We start from the raw sequence: 13,312 nt of genomic DNA on the forward strand, positions 1-13,312 counted from the left end.
GATACAGAATCCAAAGCAGGCTCCAGGCGCTGAGCTGTCAGCACAGAGCCCGATGCGGGGCTCGAAATCGTCAACCGTGAGATCATGACCTGTCGGACGTTCAACTGACTGAGCCACCCAGGCTCCCCAAGACTTTAACTCTCTTAAATGACCAATAATTCTATAATCCTATAAGCCTATCTTCCAAATAGATTTCAGTTAATACTACACCTTCTGCCAGTGTCTACACTGTAGTGTACTTTGAAGTACTCCTTTCTTACAGAACTCTTTAATTTCCCTGGAGTTAATAGAGCCTTGCTTAAAAATTTGCTTAGATTTTTAACGTTCAATCACTATTCTTTCTTTCAAGTGCCTGAACAGGTAGGTATGTAAAATCTCCATGAACATTTTTTTTTTCTAAAATGCCCAGATATTTCCTTTTACCTAGACTTGTTGCAGAGATCTCCCTCCAAAATAAAATCTTCCTCCTCTCATCTGGACTTAACCCTGTCGTACCAGTCTCTGATCCTGTGAAAGTCGTTTCACTCATCTTCAATTTTGACGACTTTTTCATGCATCACATATTTCTTTTTAAAATTTACTCTCTCTAGGGACGCCTGGGTGGCCCAGTCAGTTAAGAGTCTGACTTCGGCTCAGGTCATGATCTGACAGTTTGTGAGTTCCAGCCCCAGGTTGGGCTCTGCTGACAGCTCAGGACCTGGAGCTACTTTGGATTCCTGTCTCTCTGCCCCTCCCCCGCTCACGCTCTGTGTCTCTCTCTCTCAAAAATAAACATTTAAAATTTTTTTAGAAAGTTACTCTCTGAAACACTTTTACCCATGTCTTCTTAAGAAAAATGAGGGGGCGCCTGGGTGGCTTAGTCAGTTGAGCATCCGACTTCAGCTCAGGTCATGATCTCACGGTCTGTGAGTTCAAGCCCCGCATCAGGCTCTGTGCTGACAGCTCAGAGCCTGGAGCCTGCTTTGGATTCTGTGTCTCCCTTGCTCTCTGCCCCTCCCCCACTCATGCTCTGTCTCTCCCTCTCTCTCTGTCAAAAATAAACATTAAAAAAAATTAAAAAAAAAAAATGAGACAACACTTTTCCATCTTGTAAACGTGAAGCTTTAATCAATCTTCATATTTGATTAATAATTTGAATGGCTATAGAATTCTAGTTTGAGAATAATTTCCCTCAATTTTTTTCCATAATTTTTAAGTATAATTAACATTCAGTGTTATATTTTCAGGTGTGCAACACAATTCAATAATTTCATACATTAGTGCTCATGACAATAAGTGTACTCTTAATCCTTTTTATCTATTTCACCCATCCCCCCACCCACCTCCCTTCTGGCAGCCACCAATGCTCTGTATTTGAGTGAGGGTTTTTTTTGTCTCCTTTTTTTTGTTGTTGTTTCCTAAATTCCACATATGAGTGAAATCATATGGTGTTTGTCTGACTTCTTGCACTTAGTGTTACACCCTCTAGGTTCATCCATGTTGCTGCAAAAGCAATATCTCATTCATTTTTATAGCTGAGTAACATTCTAGTGTGTATACACACAACGTCTTGATCCATTCATCTATGGATGGACACTTAGGCTGCTTTCATATCTTGGCTATTGTCAGTAATGCTGCAGTAAACATACGGGTGCATATATCTTTTCAAATTAGTGTGCTGTACTTTTTGTAGCTTCTGTATTTTGTAATTGGAAGTTTGTACCTCTTAATCCCCTTTCTCTTTCACCCGTTCTCCCACCCACTCCCTCTGGCAACCACCATTTTGTTCTGTATATTTAAGAGTCTGGTGTGCAGGGTTTTGTTTTGTTTTTTTTTTTCCTTTGTCTTGTTTTATCTTTTTTTTTTGTTTCTTAGATCTTACACACGAGTGAAATAAAATTTACCTTAGAATTTGTAAGGCATCTTCTAGCATTCTGACCTATTTATTGAGATCTAGTGATTCTGAAATCTAATCTGTTTTTTGTGCCCTTATCTTTATACTTTTGCTTCCGAGGCTTTTGGTATCTTTATCCCTGTCATTCTAATATTTCATGATGAGGTGACTTTATATGTTTAAAATTCAGTTTTCTAGCCATTTTGTGGGCCCTTACATTAAGGATACTTGTAATCAGAAAATTGGTTGTATTTTTTAAAATAATTTCTATGCAGTGGTTTTCTTTACTGAACTCATTCTAGTGGAAGGTTGGTATTCTTTGATTTATCCTCTAATTCTCTTTTTATTCTCCTATCTTTGTCATTTGGTTTCACACACTGGGAAACTGTCAATATCTATACCTTCTCTTGAGTTATTTTAGTTATGTTTTTAATTATCAGAAGGTTTTTCTTTGCATTCTAATTGCTTTGGGGTCATAGTATTCTAATTTCTTCCATACAACATCTATTTTCTTATATTGATTACAGTTTTTTGAGGGGCAATTCCTGATTATCTCTTTAACCTTCATACACTTTCTTTAGGGTGAGGGTGGGAGTGGTTTTCTGGTTTTCCTATTGACGATTTCCTCCAAAAGTTGATGATTTTCTGCAGCTCCTTATTATTTAAAAATAAGACGGGGCGCCTGGGTGGCGCAGTCGGTTAAGCGTCCGACTTCAGCCAGGTCACGATCTTGCGGTTCGTGAGTTCGAGCCCCGCGTCAGGCTCTGGGCTGATGGCTCAGAGCCTGGAGCCTGTTTCCGATTCTGTGTCTCCCTCTCTCTCTGCCCCTCCCCCATTCATGCTCTGTCTCTCTCTGTCCCAAAAATAAATAAACGTTGAAAAAAAAAATAAAAAAAAAAAATAAGGCACTAGAGAATTGATTGGAAACTCTGCATTTGCATAGAGTTTAACGACTGAGTTTCCCTGTCAGTCAGTTCTTGAAGGTCTGTTCTCTTGGAGACCCAGTTTCTCAGAGAAGGACCCTCTAATGCCCTACCTGCGAGCAAGAGAAATATGGGCAGAGAGGCTAACTAAGGCTCAAGAGTTCAACGTGTGGAATTCCATTATTTTTTCATCAATCATCTCCAATTCAAGAGCCTCCCTCCCCACCCCCCACCCCATTTAATTTCTTCAGAGAAGCCTCTGATCTGGCCAATGAGGAGTGTATCCAGTGCTGAGCCTCTTGGCCCTGAAGATACGAGTTTGTCTTCCTTCCTATTGGTCTTCTTCATTCCCTTTATCCTCTTTAGATCTTCCAAAGTTACTGAAATCTATTTGATTCACTCTGACTTTGTGGGATTGAGGGAGGGGAAATGAATACATATGGTCACACCACCATTTTTAACTGAATCTGGTTGTTTATTTTTTTAACCAGATGTCTATTTGCCTTCCCTTCCTGTTTCTCTACCTCATGCCCACTGTGACAATAACTTAAGGTATGTCTGGTGTGTTTTTCAGTGTCTAGGTAAGCAGAGTTTGTTTTTCAGGGAGAACAAGATAGAATCTTATTGGAATTCCATTGGGGTGATTATCCTTCTATCTCATCGCTGAATGAATTCTAAATGTATGTGCCTTGAACAACCTCCATGTTCTATTCAAGTGTTTCATAGAGAAATCCATGCCATAGATTGTATTTTCACCAGTTTGTATTTCCTAAGGATTAGGAAAGGAAGAAAAAGGGGAATGGAAGTTTAATATGCATTTTGAGTCTTGTGTCAAGCAGTGTTTTAGGTTATTCATATATTATCCTTTAATCTCACAACTACCCTGAGGTGGGTATCATTGCCACCTTATTGTGAGAAAACAAGATCAGCAAGGTTAAGCACCTAGCCCAAGGTTGCTCAGCTGACAATGGACACTCAAATGTAGGTGTCCGATTCCAAATCCCATGCCCTTTTATTCTACGCTCTACTTCCCAATAGTAAAAACTATTAAACCCCAACTTAAATTTTAACACAAAGAATTCATTTTAATCTAATTAAGATAATTTTGAAATTAGCTTAAATTCACTAAAATTAATCCTTAAAACATTCTTGCTTCACAACTTTTATTACATATGATAAATAGATGTAAATATGTTCAACGGGTATTGTTCTTTTAATTTCAACTCTGACTTTTCCTTATCAAAGCATTCATAGATCTTTTTTTATTTCTCATCTGAGAGTTCTCTGTCCTTGTCAGACCATTATAACCCTACTTAAAAGCAAACTTCTTGGCTTTATTTCTGTTAACTCCCACAACTAGCACAAAACATTTGTAGAAACTTGAAATGGTAAATCCTGCTATTCTGCTGACACTTGATTTTAAGAATTTTATAAATGTTACCATAGCAATGCCTTAAAAGTCAATATTTTTGAAAGGTATGCTTTCGTCATTTTTCTGACCTTTTAAACTTTTTATGGTCTACCCACACTAAATAGTTTTCTAGTTTGTTCCATCCAGGGAGGCAGGTGCTCATGACTCTGGATGTAGGCTCCCAGAGGACAAGAGTGGGGTTTTCATCTTGGAATGTGCCATACAATCTTACAAAAGTAATGTCCTAGTTGTTGTGATTTGTATAAAGACATTAAGAAAAAGTAAACTTACAATGATGGCCCCAAGGAACTGTTTAGATGAGTTCTACTTGCTAAACAGATTTTATAGAAGAATCAGAAATGTTCATTACCCCTTCGTAGTACACACAACTATACTATTAGAAAGCTAAGAAAATAAATTACAAAATTTAAACTTGAGAGTTTTTCCTGTTTTGTTTTGTTTTTAACTATAGATAGTGCTTATATTTTGAATAAAAATTACACTTACTGGGTGATGGGTACTAAGGAGGGCACTTGTTGGGATGAGCACTGGGTGTTATATGTAAGTGATGGAATCACTAAATTCTCCTGAAACCATTATTACACTATATGTTAACTCGTTTGGATTTAAATAAAAATTTAAAAATTTACATTTACTCTTACAGCAAAATAAACCTGAGTTCAATAACTAATGTTGGCATGTTTGTAATGATTGCTCATCAAATCTTATTATTGAAGAAAACTAATCAGATGATTGGGTACTATAGTTATCTGTCACTGGGATGATTTTTCCTTCTGATTTTCTGATATTTTATACGTATAAAATAATATTGTATAAGTGAAAATTTCTGTAAAGTATTTGCATTAGTTATTGATTGCAACTTTGTTTCAGGTTTTATATTTGAAGGTGAAAATAATCACAAAACTTGTCCAAAGTCATAATTTAGACAATATTAATTATATTGAAATATAATTGAGATATTAGCTTAGAACTATAAATTCATTGTGTATGTACATAAATATAAACAATATGTATATTTAAAATAACAATTTAGAACATGAAATAGAAATTAAAATTATAATTATCAGGGTGCCTGTGTGGCTTGGTTGGTTAAACCACTGACTTCAGCTCAGGTCATGATCTCACAGTCAGTGAGTTTGAGCCCCCAGTCAGGCTCTGTGCTGACGGCTCAGAGCCTGGAGCCTGCTTTGGATTCTGTAGCTCTCTCTCTCGATGTCTCTTGAAATGAATAAACATTTAAAAAAGTGTTATAATTATTACAATGACATGAATGCAATGTAAGTTTGCTGGATATGTTTGTTAATAATGTATTTCTTTGTCCCTTAAGTTGGGACTCAAAACATTTTTGCAAATGAATCTGACTTAAAAAAAAATTTAAATGTCTGGAGTTGCAAACTTTAAATTAATCAGAAGCAATGCAATAGAATATGAAATATTTCATACTCAGTAGTGATTATTTTTAAGACCAAATGCTGTCTTGGCTTATTAAAGCTGTATAATCAAAGAATGTCTGTAACAGGTTAAAAAGAATTTTCAAACTCCATTTAATTTTGAAACCCTACGTATAATCTTTCAGGAAATACTGTGAATAGGGTCACTGTTGATAGATTTAGTATCTTACTCTTTAGTGCACATATGCATTGAATTAAAGGAACAGTAGCAGTACTATTTTACAGAGCTAACACCCCACTCTTACCATGCATATTTTGTCTTTTTTTGTTTGTTTAAGCCTATTCTATAGTCTGGCTATTTATTCTAACTACGTTAATGTGTTACTTCTGTAATGAGGAGTTCTATTTAAAATAGTGTCCTACCAATGTAGGGCATTCCCCTAATTACAGAGTGGTTGCATAAAACTCATCTGAAATTTTACTGAAATTGGGCTTTACCCTTAGATATGTAGATGTTACTGGCTTCCTGAAGATTTCAAAAACTGTGCTGTTCCTGGGTTCAGATGCAGCCTTCTCATTTTACTTAAAGAATGCTACAGGCTTCTTAAAAATCAAAAAGAATAGATAAAGCATATATGCATGTACACTTACACACAAGTGTTTTATTCTGCAAAATATCTAATTTATGGTCTGTCTTTTTTTTTTTTTTAATTTTTTTTTTTCAACGTTTATTTATTTTTGGGACAGAGAGAGACAGAGCATGAACGGGGGAGGGGCAGAGAGAGAGGGAGACACAGAATCGGAAACAGGCTCCAGGCTCTGAGCCATCAGCCCAGAGCCCGACGCGGGGCTCGAACTCACGGACCGCGAGATCGTGACCTGGCTGAAGTCGGACGCTTAACCGACTGCGCCACCCAGGCGCCCCTTTATGGTCTGTCTTGATCTGAAACTCATTTCCCTATTATGTCATTTCATAGATCAATCTTGTTTTGTGATAGTGTTGTAAGGACATTTATCATATAATTACCAAAAAATTTAAAAAGTCTCCTGCCAAATAGTTATGGTCAAAATTTCCCATTAAAAATTTTTATCTTTGCTACAGAAGCATAACACAGTTCAGTTTTGCAAAAGATCAAAGATAAATAATACATGTTCCTATATTGAGAAATTAGTTGATATTTTTAGAACTGGCACTTTAAGGCTAAGGAACACACAACTAAATTCTCTCAAATTATTTCAAGAGACACTCTAATACCTGATTATATTTTTTGCTATCATTGTGTTTAAATCCCACCATTTTATACATAGTAGTTTGATGCTTCTTCAGTCACATGTAATGAAAGTGATTTCTGGTTTGTAATAAAGTGCATTCAGATTTAGATCTGTTATGTGCAACGATTGCATTCCTGGGAGTTTGGCTCTTCTAAAACAAAATGATTGTGTGAATGCTTTTGTTACCTGGTTGTAGGTTTTCCTGGGTTGTCTGAGGAAATGGGCTAATGCCTGCCATACAATGAGTAAGTGGATAGATATGACGCCCAGACATATGGCTATGAGCGTTCACATTTTCGGCAGATAACTACGGACCTTGCTGTCAGGAGACAGATGATGTGCTAGCCAGAAATACAGCAAAAATTCACTTCATCCAATTTTTCCAGTTTTATTGAGGTATAATTGACATGCACCAATACAGAAGTTTAAGGTGTACAGCATGATGATTTGACTTCTCTTGTGAAATGTTCACTGCTGTGAGTTTAGTTAGTATTCATCATCTCATATAGACACAGTAACAAAAGCAAAAATAATTCCTTGTGGTCTTTTAGAATTTATTCTCAACAGTTTCCTGTATATATTATCACAGTGTTAATTATAGTCATCAGGATGTATGTTACACCTCTAGTACTTATGAAGTCTCTACCTTTGATCACTTTGCTCCAATTCCTCCCTCTCATCGTCCCCCACCTCTGGTAACCACAAATCTTATCTCTGAGTTTTTTGGTTTTTGTTTTTTAAGACTCCACATATAAGTAAGATCATACAGTATCTTTCTCTGAGTTATTTCACTTATAATGTCCCCAAGGTCCACCTATGTTGTTGCAAATAACAGGATTTTCTCACTTTCTATGGCAGAATAATATTCCATTGTATATATGTGTACCACAGCTTCTTTTTTTTAATTTAAGTTTATTCATTTATTTTGAGAAAGAGCATGCGAGTCAGGGAGGCTCAGAGAGAGAGAATCCCAAACAGGCTCCGCATTATCAGTGCAGAGCCCAATGTGGTACTCGATTCCACTAACCATGAGATTATGACCTGAGCCAAAATTGCTTAATCGACTGAACCACCCAGGTGCCCCTGCCATAACTTCTTTATCCATTTATCCATTGATGGACCTGGGTTGTTTCCATGTCTTGGCTTTTGTAAATAATGCTATGAATGTAGGGGTGAAGATATCTTTTGAAGTTAGTATTTTCATTTCCTTTGGATAAATTCTCAAAAGAAATGGATCTTATGGTAGTTCTATTTCTAATTTTTTGAGGATTCTCTATACTATTTTTCAATAGTGGCTGTACCAGTTTACAATCTCACCAGCAGTGCACAAGTGTTTCCTTTCTCCACGTCATCACCAGAATTAATTATTCATTTTTTTGGTTATGGTCATCCCAATAAGAGTGATGTGATATTTCATGGTACTTTTAATTTGTATTCCCCTGATTATTAGTTATGTTGAGCACCATTTCATGTACCTGATGGTGATGTTTTCCATTTCCGAGAACTGGAGTTAAGTAAACTTCATTTCCTTATTTTGTTTAGCAATTTAAGTGTCTAGAATCAACATCTGTCACAAACGGTCAATTCCCTCCTTTATGATATCTTTACAAACAAAATAATAACCCACACCTCAAATATTAAAAATAATCTTATTCTGGAATTATGTACAACTTTAAAAACAAGAATAGACTTGTTACGAAGTGAGTCATATTAAAATGATTAATTCCAACTTTCCACCTTGGAATTGAAAGTGCCATCCAACCTGCACAACTCTGGAGATTGTATTTCATTTTTAGAGCTTGAAAATCCTATATTTGTTTCAAATTTTCTTTTTGCCTTAAGTAGACATTTGTCTTCACCTAGTTTATGGGAATAGGCAGTTCAGGTTACTTGTATTTAATGTCAGCGCTTCTGAAGTAGATTGTATCCTATTTCTACTATCCCACCGCATTTATGAAAATATCTCAGAACTTAACACTATGTTAACTAAGAACAATAGGGATGATTTTTAAGAATTCTTTTGATGAGAATGCAGGAAAATACACAGTGTTAGTAAAATCTCAAGGGAGTAGGATGGTATCAGGAATATAAAAGAGAAAAACAAACAAAAAAATTTGCTGAGTACCAAAGAAAAGAATTGTCATGTTTGAGTATTCCTATCAAGTAGGCCAATTTGTGGTATCTTTGCAACTCAGAATGTATTGTGGTTTGCAAGAGAGAGGGTAGCATTTCACTAGTTATTCACTTTATGAAAACCTCATTCCAGCTAAAACATGATTCTTTGCATAACATGATCTCTTCTACTTAAATCATCATATAGAATTCATCAGACTTGATGAATAATATACTTACTCCCCTTCAAATCTTGAGGAAAAAGAGCTCTACTTTAAAAGTGCAACCAAGCATAATTTATTTTGCAATTCTTTGTGCTTTATGTCTGTCTTCCCTAGAGAACTTCGTGTTTACAAACCAATAAATACATTCCAAGGAATTTAAAATGTGTTAATAAATTACCTTAGAGTTTCAGAAAAACAAAAGGAATTGCTTACACCAAAGATCAACATCAATTAATCAGCCTATATTTACTCTACCTGCCTTTTTGTGGGTGATGTGGGTAATCTTTAAAAGGTCCTTGACCTCCAGAAGTCTGGGTAGATAAAGAATGTGACAAAAGTAGAAAATGATGAAGTGCTAAAACCAGAGTGAGACTCAGAAGAATTTAGAGAAGTGAAAGATTGACATGTATTTACCTTAGACATAGGATTGACTTAGAGCTTTAAGGATAAATCACATTTAGCAAGCATCAAAGGAAGTGATTAATTGAGGTAAAAGGAAATAATGTGAATTAGGCACTCTTGTTGAGTGAATATGTCACATTAAAGAGAAAGTTACTGTATTATGCCTAAGTAGAGCAAAGGTGTGTGTTGAAAAGTAACAATATAAGGTCAGAAAGGTATGTTGACTGAAATTTAATGGATCAAGAAAGCAAAAAAGAATATAAGTTTTGATTTACTATTGAAGGCAATAGGAAACCATTGTCAGTTTTTGAGCCAAAAAAATGTTTAAAATTATGTTTAATAATAGTCTTGGTTAAAGATTAGAATAATGATGAAGAGAAAGACGATCTTGAGTTAGAGTAGGAGACACTATTCAGTTTTGTGAAGAATAATCTTGGCTTCGATAGTGCACTACAATGTCTGAGTTTACATTCCATTCATAGATATTGCTCGTAGAGGAAATACATCACTGAATTCTAAAGTAGAATCTTTAGTATCCCCTCTTATGGTACATAGTTTAATAAATGAATGGTCATTTTTATCAGAAATATCAATAATCAGCTGCATATTTACTGTGTGATTCTTGGATTTCTTGGCATTGTTAAAACTCAGAATTTTACAAAACAGACACATGGGCAATGCCCAGAGAAGACTTACTAAACAAATATATGACCATCCATCTTTGTCCATCGACAAGCTTACTTCTTCAAAACTGACTTTAAATATCACCTTCTCCTTGCTTGAGTACTTATCAAACATCCCAAAAGGAATGGTTACTTTTCAGAATTTCTTAAATCCATAATTTTTATTGTATTATTTTAATGGTCTTTATGACTTGAGTTTTTTTCTGATTTTTATTGGGTTTAATATTCTGTAGATCTACTTTGGTATAATTGATTTAATAGGTGGTATGTGTCATTTAGATTATAAATATTTTGAGAGTAAAGGGCAAAAGCAAAAGGTGTTTAATGAATCTGTGTCTTCAACTCTTGGTATATAGTAGAAACTCAATAATAGAACAAATAAGTTACCAAGTATTTTTACATCTTCCATAAGAACAATTGTGTTGATCTTAATTATCCACAGTAATGCTTGCTGACAGAAAGAGTAATGAATGCTCTTCTGTTCTAAAGATCTAAAGCTTAGAAATAATAATATGTACCTCAGGAGAAAAACATTTTTCCATGTGTGAACATGTATATATACTTCCTGATGATATATGCTTCATGCTCAATAATATGTAATGTTTCTGGTATAAAAGATAACATACTCTTTGAAAAACAGATAGTGAAGTCAAGAAACAGGGAAGTACCCAAGTCAGAAAGAACAGAGCATATAGCTAGATCCAAGAGAGAAGGTCAATAGGAAAGAATGCATACTCACTGTAAGTTACGAAGTTCCCTTAGGGATTTTCACAGAATTAAGTGTGTTCTAAGTGACCTGTAAGTGACATTTCAGATATGATAATAAGTCTTAATAATCAAGGCACTGAATCAAATCAATTGCCTACACAAATGAGATATAGTATTGCAGATCGTATAAAATGATAAATTATCCCCCAACTGTTTTTTTAATTTAAAATATTTTAAGCATCTAATAGTCTGTATTAGATAGTCTCACAGTCTTTGAACTATAGATAAAATATATAATATATTATCTAATATTCTCAGAACTCCGTGTATGTTTCTAAATGAAACCATATGTGAACAGCTGTCTCAGAGGTATGATAGGAGTTGTCTGGAATCCGTGTCTTAAGTTTTCTCTGGTACATATATTATGCTGAAAATTGCCAACATCCTGAAACCATGTAAAGGAAAACAGTAGAAAAGGAAGCTAATATTTATTGAGGACGTACTGTATGTAACAGGACTGGATCAGACCTTTCATATTCTTTATCTCATCTTTATAATGAACCTGTAATATTGGTGTTATTATTCCCATTTTATAAATAAATAAACTGAGTCTTGGACAGGTTATGAAATGCACCCAGAGTCACCCTGGTAGTAAGAAGCAGAGCTCTTTCAAAGAGCCCAAGCTCTTTCCACAACATGGCTCTGGCCTCACTCATTAAATGGAAACTGGCTGAAAAATGAAGTCATTGTTTCACTTATATCTTTACAGAGATTTTAGTTATCTTTTTACTGAATATATTGGAGGGTTGATTGTACAGAGATATTTTTCCAGATTGATGCAGAAAACAAACCTGAAGTGGAGTGCACTTAAAAAATAAGTTTTCTCCTTTCTCAATCACAGTTCCCTGCATTGAGAAATCATTGCATTTTCTTTATACATCCTAAGCATACTTTGCAGTTTGGGAAACATATAGGGTTAAAAATAGAATAGTGATGACTATACAAAATTTAAATGATCATGTGTGGTAACCGGAGTTAGCTTCAGATACTCTTTAACCTTAGGGGATCTAAACCATTTACGTACCAGAAGAATGCTTGGTATACTGTAGACACTACTTCTTATGGAATTAATGGATAGCTCATGTCCATCAATGTACTTCAATGTCCATTGATGGTCCAGGGCAGATGGACAAATTTTAAATTCTCTCCAGTTAGAAATATCCAAGAAAGCAATGATGTTTTGATTGCTTCGTTTTATATATTTTGAAGATAAATTAGTCAAATAAAATGAATCAAGTATATTCGTGTTTATTTTCTAGTGCTCAGCTTCTTGTGGTAAAGGTTTAAAGTACCGTGAGGTGCTTTGCATTGACCAGTTCCAAGGGAAATTAGAAGAAACATATTGCAGTCATCTACGGAAACCTCGAACTCACAAAGCTTGTAGATCTGTCAGATGCCCTTCATGGAAAGCCAATAGGTGGAAGGAGGTAAGTGATGTATTTTATACTTATAAATGTATTCTTGCATTTATAAAGAAAATCTCAAATCCCTATGTTGATATAACCTTGAAAATTTTACTCCACTAAAATGTGTTTTACTCTGTTAAACATGATTTTATACTATGCTCTGAATTAATGTACAGTGTTAACGCACTTGCTAAGTCTATATCTAAATAACAAATTAGTCCGTTGATTTTTGTGACTATTGATGATCATATTATTCCAGGTAGTTTAAAAGTCAAGTATAGGGGCGCCTGGGTGGCTCAGTTGGTTAAGCGGCTGACTTCGGCTCAGGTCATGATCTCGCGGTCCGTGAGTTCGAGCCCCGCGTCGGGCTCTGTGCGGACAGCTCAGAGCCTGGAGCCTGTTTCAGATTCTATGTCTCCCTCTCTCTCTGACCCTCCCCCGTTCATGCTCTGTCTCTCTCTGTCTCAAAAATAAATAAACGTTAAAAAAAAATTTTTTTTAAGTCAAGTATAGATGATGATATATATAACAACGTCCTTATTTCCACACCAAAATCTTGGATTTTGAGCTAAGGTTACGTTTTGGAGAAGGGACTGCTAAGTTCTAAACAGGAGCATCACTGGAGTCTTTTAAGAGCTAGGAACATGTCAGAACTAGGTAGCCTGAGCTGGTCGAAGGCTAGAGTGAACACACCTGGAAAGACTCAGCAAAATCCATGCCTACTTTTCAGCATTGTCTCTGGCCACTGAATCTTAGGGACAATGGATAACTTGTTCACTAAGAGCCTTAGTATTGGGCTAAATATCTTATCTTGAATAGTGTGATT

The 13,312-nt window shown here is 35.4% G+C and overlaps 1 protein-coding gene across 3 annotated transcripts in view; it reads left to right on the forward strand.

Annotated features, from left to right (window-relative positions):
- The window catches only part of ADAMTS20 (ADAM metallopeptidase with thrombospondin type 1 motif 20), a 180,713-nt gene that overhangs the window by 116,181 nt on the left and 51,220 nt on the right, over nucleotides 1-13,312 (forward strand). For all 3 annotated transcript variants that reach the window (XM_086713618.1, XM_086713617.1, XM_086713616.1), the window contains one exon: nucleotides 12,340-12,507. In XM_086713618.1, the coding sequence (XP_086569744.1) occupies nucleotides 12,340-12,507 (168 nt within the window). The remainder of the gene's footprint in view (nucleotides 1-12,339; nucleotides 12,508-13,312) is intronic.

Source organism: Puma concolor, chromosome B4, assembly GCF_028749965.1.
Source record: "Puma concolor isolate L17-30 chromosome B4, mPumCon1.1.hap2, whole genome shotgun sequence".
NCBI lineage: Eukaryota > Metazoa > Chordata > Mammalia > Carnivora > Felidae > Puma > Puma concolor.